Source organism: Spinacia oleracea, chromosome 6 (assembly GCF_020520425.1).
Source record: "Spinacia oleracea cultivar Varoflay chromosome 6, BTI_SOV_V1, whole genome shotgun sequence".
Classification (NCBI taxonomy): Eukaryota; Viridiplantae; Streptophyta; class Magnoliopsida; order Caryophyllales; family Amaranthaceae; genus Spinacia; species Spinacia oleracea.
Window position 1 is genome coordinate 38,589,735 of NC_079492.1, and position 6,888 is coordinate 38,596,622.

At 36.8% G+C, this 6,888-nt stretch overlaps 1 protein-coding gene and 1 long non-coding RNA gene across 2 annotated transcripts; both read right to left on the minus strand.

Annotated features, from left to right (window-relative positions):
* Positions 1–679: 679 nt before the first annotated feature.
* LOC130464186 (uncharacterized) lies at positions 680–2,226 on the minus strand. The gene is made up of 2 exons (XM_056833640.1): positions 994–2,226; positions 680–904 (listed from the first exon to the last, which is right to left on the minus strand). The coding sequence occupies exons 1-2, from the start codon at positions 1,931–1,933 to the stop codon at positions 888–890; spliced, it is 957 nt and encodes a 318-aa protein (XP_056689618.1). The 5' UTR covers positions 1,934–2,226; the 3' UTR covers positions 680–887.
* A 3,726-nt stretch (positions 2,227–5,952) lies between these two features.
* LOC130462807 (uncharacterized) lies at positions 5,953–6,668 on the minus strand. The gene is made up of 2 exons (XR_008923608.1): positions 6,422–6,668; positions 5,953–6,269 (listed from the first exon to the last, which is right to left on the minus strand). It is a non-coding gene; the product is annotated as an uncharacterized lncRNA (long non-coding RNA).
* Positions 6,669–6,888: the final 220 nt, after the last annotated feature.

Sequence of the window (6,888 nt, forward strand, 5' to 3'; positions counted from 1 at the left end):
GTTCGGCCTGACCCATCATTGACCTGACCATGTCTAGCAAGGTTCTGTTCCTCCGTTCCGACACACCATTCCATTGTGGTGTTCCAGGAGGAGTCAATTCTGACAGAATTCCACATTCTTTCAGATGGTCATCAAATTTATAGCTCAGATATTCACCGCCTCTATCAGACTGCAGTGCCTTAATCTTCTTGCCTAATTGATTCTCTACTTCACTCTAAAATTCCTTGAATTTGTCAAAGGATTCAGACTTATGCTTCATTAGGTAGACATAACCATATCTACTGAAGTCATCAGTGAAAGTGATAAAGTAGCTGAAACCACCTCTAGCATTTGTACTCATTGGTCCACATACATCTGTATGGATTAAACCCAATAGTTCAGTTGCTCTTTCTCCAAATTTAGAGAAAGGTTGCTTTGTCATTTTGCCAAGTAAACATGATTCGCATTTACCATAATCCTCTAAGTCAAATGGTTCTAGAATTCCTTCCTTTTGAAGTCTTTCTAAGCGTTTCAAGTTTATATGGCCTAATCGACAATGCCACAGATAGGTGAGATCTGAATCATCCTTTTTGGCCTTTTTGGTATTTATGTTATAAACTTGTTTGTCGTGATCTAATAAATAAAGTCCATTGACTAATCTAGCAGATCCATAAAACATCTCTTTAAAATAAAACGAACAACTATTGTCTTTTATTAAAAAGGAAAATCCCTTAGCATCTAAGCAAGAAACTGAAATGATGTTTTTAGTAAGACTTGGAACATGGAAACACTCTTCCAGTTCCAAAACTAGCCCAGAGGGCAACGACAAATAATAAGTTCCTACAGCTAATGCAGCAATCCTTGCTCCATTTCCCACTCGTAGGTCGACTTCACCCTTGCTTAACTTTCTACTTCTTCTTAGTCCCTGTGGATTGGAACATAAGTGTGAGCCACAACCTATATCTAATACCCAAGAAGTTGAATTAGCAAGTATACAGTCTATAACGAAAATACCTGAAGATGGAACGACTGTTCCGTTCTTCTGATCTTCCTTTAGCTTTGAACATTCTCTTTTGTAATGGCCTATTCCATTACAATAAAGACAGCTTGATGTGGACTTGTCCTGCTTTGATTTAGCATTGCCCCTGGACTTTCCACTTTTCTTGAACGGTCTCCCTCTAGCCTTGAGTAAATCTTTGGCTTCACAGTCCAGTATTATCTCAGCCTTTCTGACAAGGTGAACAAATTCTGCAACTGTTTCTTCTCTTGGTTCACTTAGGTATAGTTGCTTGAAGCGACCAAACCCACTGTGTAGTGAATTGAGCAAGATAGAGACTGTCATCCTTTCGCTTATTGGTGTTCCTAGTAGACTTAGGCGATCAAAGTATGAACGCATAAGATCCACATGGAACCTCAGTGGGACGCCTACCCTCTGTTTAGTGCGAAGGAGCTGAACATGTGTTTCTTGGACTTCCATCCTATAACACCTGTTGGGAGAACTAACCTTTAGACCAGACATTGATTCAATCAACTCATGGACGTTCAGGTCCCTGTCCTCCGTGCTTCCACGACAGATATCCCTCAGATTCTTGATGAGCGTAAAAGGTTCATAAGCTACAAACCTTCTAGCCCATTCATCAGGGATATTGTTCAGCATGAGACTCATAACCTTTTTGAGATCCGCATCCCAGGCGGAAAATCTTTCAGGGGTCATGTCTCTGGCATAGTAGCTTGGCATGGGATGTAATAGTACATACTCAAGTCCATTGAGTCTGATTATTTCAACTAGCTTAGCTTCCCATTCAAGAAAATTCGATAGGTTCAGCTTGACCATAAGCTCAGAACCCATGATGATGTTTTGATTGTTGTTTGCCATAGTTAAAACTACAATTGAAAAGAATAAACAAATAAATAACCATTCACAGTTTCTCTTAATAAACTTAAATTCTAGCATACATGCATAATTCAATGTTCATTAAGCATTTTATTCAAGTTATGTGTTCCGGCAGGTGTGAATAAAATGATTCCAAGATCCTAAAATCCATTGAAGAATTAAGCACAGTTTGTCGACTCAATCCTAAAACATCTTAGGTAAGCAAAAATCTTTTGCTAATAGTCTAGAAACTATTCTTGGTTGATAGGCACGTCTAAGAACTTATTAGGTAAACCTATCGATTTTGCCACAACATAAAAGGACTCCTTACTTATATCGTTGAGTTTCACCAAAACTAACATGTACTCACAATTATTTGTGTACCTTGCCCCTTTAACACCTCGCTGAGCGAAAACTATTACTAGATTGATGTAAAGGATATCCAAGCAAGTGTATATTTTGGCATGGCACCTTTTAACTCAATTTTTAAGTTTGGAACTTAAGGCTCTTACTATGTTGGTTAGATTTTAAGTGAACTAAAATCCTTAATCATGCAACATAATCAAGCCACAATCTCATGCATAATTAAGACATATTTAAAGCAATAAATAACTTAAAGCATGCATAAGATAAATGTGACCTAGTATGGCCCGACTTCATCTTGAAGCTTCAACTTCAAAGTCCGTCTCGAAAATCTCCGTGGGAGGCACCATTTTCTTCAAATAGGATAAGCTATAATTAAACTAATTGCAACTATTTTATGGTACGCAGACCATATTTGAATTGAAAAACAATTTTTGGTACTTCAGACCAATTACATTCAAATTAATGGTACGCAAACCATATTTTCTATCCTATTTGGGCCATACTAGTCACTTCATAACCTGCAAAACAGTACATATACAATATATACCATTCACCCATTCATTAATGGCCCACATAGTTGGTTAGTAAAACACGTTATGCATCACATAAATATTTGCAGCAATTAATCAAGGGCACCAATAATCTACAAATTATTCAGTCCTTATTAATTCTAATCAAGTTGTTTTAACCTTAAGGATTTGTAGACCTAATCAAGAGTTTATGACTAAAAGGGCTCCCACTTAAACCAATAAATTCATATGCTTTACTAATTTTAAACATAAAAATGTATTTCTAGTCTAACCGGAAACATACAAATTTAATTATAATTTAAAGCTCATATAAATTTATAATTGAATCCATATATTTAATTTATTTTCAGTCGTATTTAAATTAATTCATGATTTTAATTTTAGTAAAATAATTAGAATAAATGAAATTTATTATAATTATAATATTCAAAATTAAAATCCAAGAAAATAATTTAAATTATTAATTTTAAAATTAATTAAAATTACGTAAACTGAAAATTTCAAATTAAAATTTTAAAACGATCTAATCGTAACTCAAGGCACGCAACATCACCACGAAACGCACAGCCATAGGCCACACGCACGCAGCCATCGCTGGCCATGTGCGCGCAGCCAATGTGTTGCGTCGCATCTGCTGCTGCTCACCATCGCAAGGCATCGTCGAAGCACGCTCGCTGCTCACCATCGCTGGGCGCGAGCCAGCGCTCGCTGCGCGCGAGGCTTCGATGCAGTCGTAGCGCTCGTCGCACGCGAGCTAGCGCTCGCTGCGCGCGAGACAGTGCGCATTGCACGCGACTGCTCGCTGCCTTGCTCTCGCCCTTGCCCACTCGCCCATCGCACACAGCACACGACACAAGGCAGGGCTGCTGCCTTGTGCTCGTGCACCATAGCCTTGCTCATTGCATTCGTACCGCATGGGCGACGAGCTCCCTTGCTCGTCGTCGCATGCCCGCACTATACAACACCCCTTAAGGGTAACACGTAGCGTCCATTGCTTTGTGTGTGCAAGTTATATGAGCGAATCGCATAAAAATTAAAATTTTATTTTCAAAATTAATGACAAATTAATAAATCATATTAATTTCATAATTTTAGGGCGAAAAATCGAAAATTTATTAATTAATTGATTTCCGATTAACATGGATTCAAGTCTAGGTCATAAAAAATTTAAAATTTAACACAAATTTACAATTTTTATGTTGGTTTTTAATCATAGGTATCTAATTAAATTATTAACTAATTATGAAAATCAAATTAATTCTAAATTATTCCAATTTTCAACAAATTAATCATAATTACAAATTAGATTGCATAATTAACAAGGCTAGGCATTCAAACTTGTTAAACATATACAGTAGGTCAATCAAAAATTCAAGATTTAACAACAAGAATCGCAAATATTTAATTTAACATCTTAAATTTACAAAATTTTGCGTTCGAAAAACTAAAACCTCCGAAAAGTCATAGTTAGGCTTCGAATTTGAGAATTCTGGGTTCGGCCGAAAAATACTAGTTTTGTAAAATTTTTTAGAATGCCTTTTACATACGGAATTGACACAAAAATCACTCGATTTGGATGAGTAACGAAGAAACTGCCGAAAAACTGCGTACGTATAATTAAATAAACGCAATTTGCAATTAATTAACAATTACGAAAATTAATCACCCCTTTTTATTCTTGCAAATTTGTAATATTTAACCATGTTTATGCAATTTAGATTATGAAAATAATAAGAGGCTCGTGATACCACTGTTAGGTTATGATACATATGACAAAACAAAAATCATGCGGAAAACCTTAATGCCAGGAAACATATTATTTACACATAATCATTTAGCATAATTTAGGAGCATACACTTTCTAGCGTGCCCTCCCTAGCTGCGCCCGAACCGAACAAGAACAAGTCTTTAGGACTCCAAATGTCGTCCCTCCGTAGATAGTCCACAGTACGTCCGGATCCGCCTCAAGTTAGACCAACTAGAATCGCCCTTAAGGTTACTAGGAATTTCGGCTATTGTGTTTGCAAGTGTATGGATGATTTTTCTTTCAAAAACTTACCCTTTCAATACTTCAATCGTATCTATAAATTATGACCCTAGGCACTTATTTATAGAGGTATGGAAAATGAATTATAATCCTATTAGGATATTAATTAGTTTAATTAGAATCCTGTTAGGACTCTATTAAATAATCATTATCTAATAGTTTTAGGATTTAATCATATTTCGAATCCCGATTGCTTTAGGATTCCCGCACAAGCATTGCACGAGCACCGTACACCCGCGCAAGCCTTGCGGCCCACGCTAGGCGCACAACGCTCGGCCCACTGCGGATGTGCTCTAGCGCGCGCGCCCCAGGCCTTGGCTGGGCCTGGCCTTGCGCTGGGCCTGGTCGAGGCTTGGTGTGCGATGGTGCGTGTTGGCTCGCTGGGCGATGGCCTGGCTTCGTGCTGGGCCTTCGTCTAGCGGGCCTCGTCCGATGCTAATTCGTACGATACGCTTCCGATTAAATTCCAGAATCCGGAATTCATTTCCGATACGAACAATATTTAATATTTCCGATTCCGGAATTAATTTCCGTTTTGAACAAATATTTAATATTTCCGTTTCCGGAATTATTTTCCGATTCCGATAATATTTCCGATTCTGACAATATTTCCGTTTCCGGCAATATTTCCGATTCCGGCAATATTTCCATTTCCGATAATATTTTCCGATACGTACCATGTTTCCGTTTCCGCCAACATCTACGACTTGGATAATATTTATATTTCCGATACGATCCATATTTCCGTTTCCGGCAATATCATCGTTTCCGGAGTATTCACTTGCTTGTGACGATCTCAGCTCCCACTGAAACCAAGATCCGTCGATTCCGAATATCCATAGATAGAGTATTTAATGCCATTAAATACTTGATCCGTTTACGTACTATTTGTGTGACCCTACGGGTTCAGTCAAGAGTAAGCTGTGGATTAATATCATTAATTCCACTTGAACTGAAGCGGCCTCTAGCTAGGCATTCAGCTTACTTGATCTCACTGAATTATTAACTTGTTAATTAATACTGAACCGCATTTATTAGACTTAACATTGAATGCATACTTGGACCAAGGGCATTATTTCCTTCATCAGTAACTTTAATGTAATTTTTTTTTTAAAACACAAAACCCGCAACTGGTAATCCCAGTGCCCTGGTTCCAATTTATTTATGGCTAAATTTTGAATTATATATGCATAATCAAATACAAAATTTCAATCACCAAAAATAAATATTAAATTTAAATAACCAAAATAATTGCACCGGAACATCTAAAGAATGTAGAATTCTAACTAGATCTAAACATCTAAAATTAATAAATTGAAAGAAAAGATACTTACAATCACCTAAACTAAAAAATCGATCACCAACGACCATCGATTTTCTCGCCGATTTATCCAGTGATAGCTCCATCGTTGGCGAGTTGTTCGTCGATTTGCTTTCTAGCTCCTCATACTTCTCGGTCCCATTCACCACAATCCTAAGTCACAAAAACCGAATTCAACCCAGTATACAACAATTTCTCTCAAATTCAAACTCTAACAATTAAAAAACCCAACAAAATTCATAAAAGAAATCATCGATCAATCACGTACAAATAGATAAAACAAAAATTAAAAAAAATCAACCAACCTTTTGGAATCTCCACGGACAAATGGCGAGAGATGAAAATGACAAATCTTCAAGGACCAACCTTTCGAAAATCACGGTGAGTACCCAAACTTATTCTTTGAATTTTTTCTTATTCTTGTAGTTAGTCGTTATTGTTTAAAAAATAGACGTTAAAATACCTACTGCTTTATAGCGGTCTGTAATTTTATTTTATACCGACTACTTTCTTAGCAGTCTATAAATTTAGTTTTGCTGTCTAATTTTTAGGCGGTCGGTAAAATCAGACGCTAATAACGCATTTTCTTATAGAATTACCATTAAAAAAAACTAAAAGTAGCGATAAGAGTCACTTTTGCTAAAATGGACGCAATCCATCATTATCCAAGTTCCTCTACTTTGGAGGGGTATATGAGATAGAAATGATAAAGGTGGCAAATTTGGGAGCTTTAATTTGTGTCAAAATGACGACATGATATGCTTATGTGTCA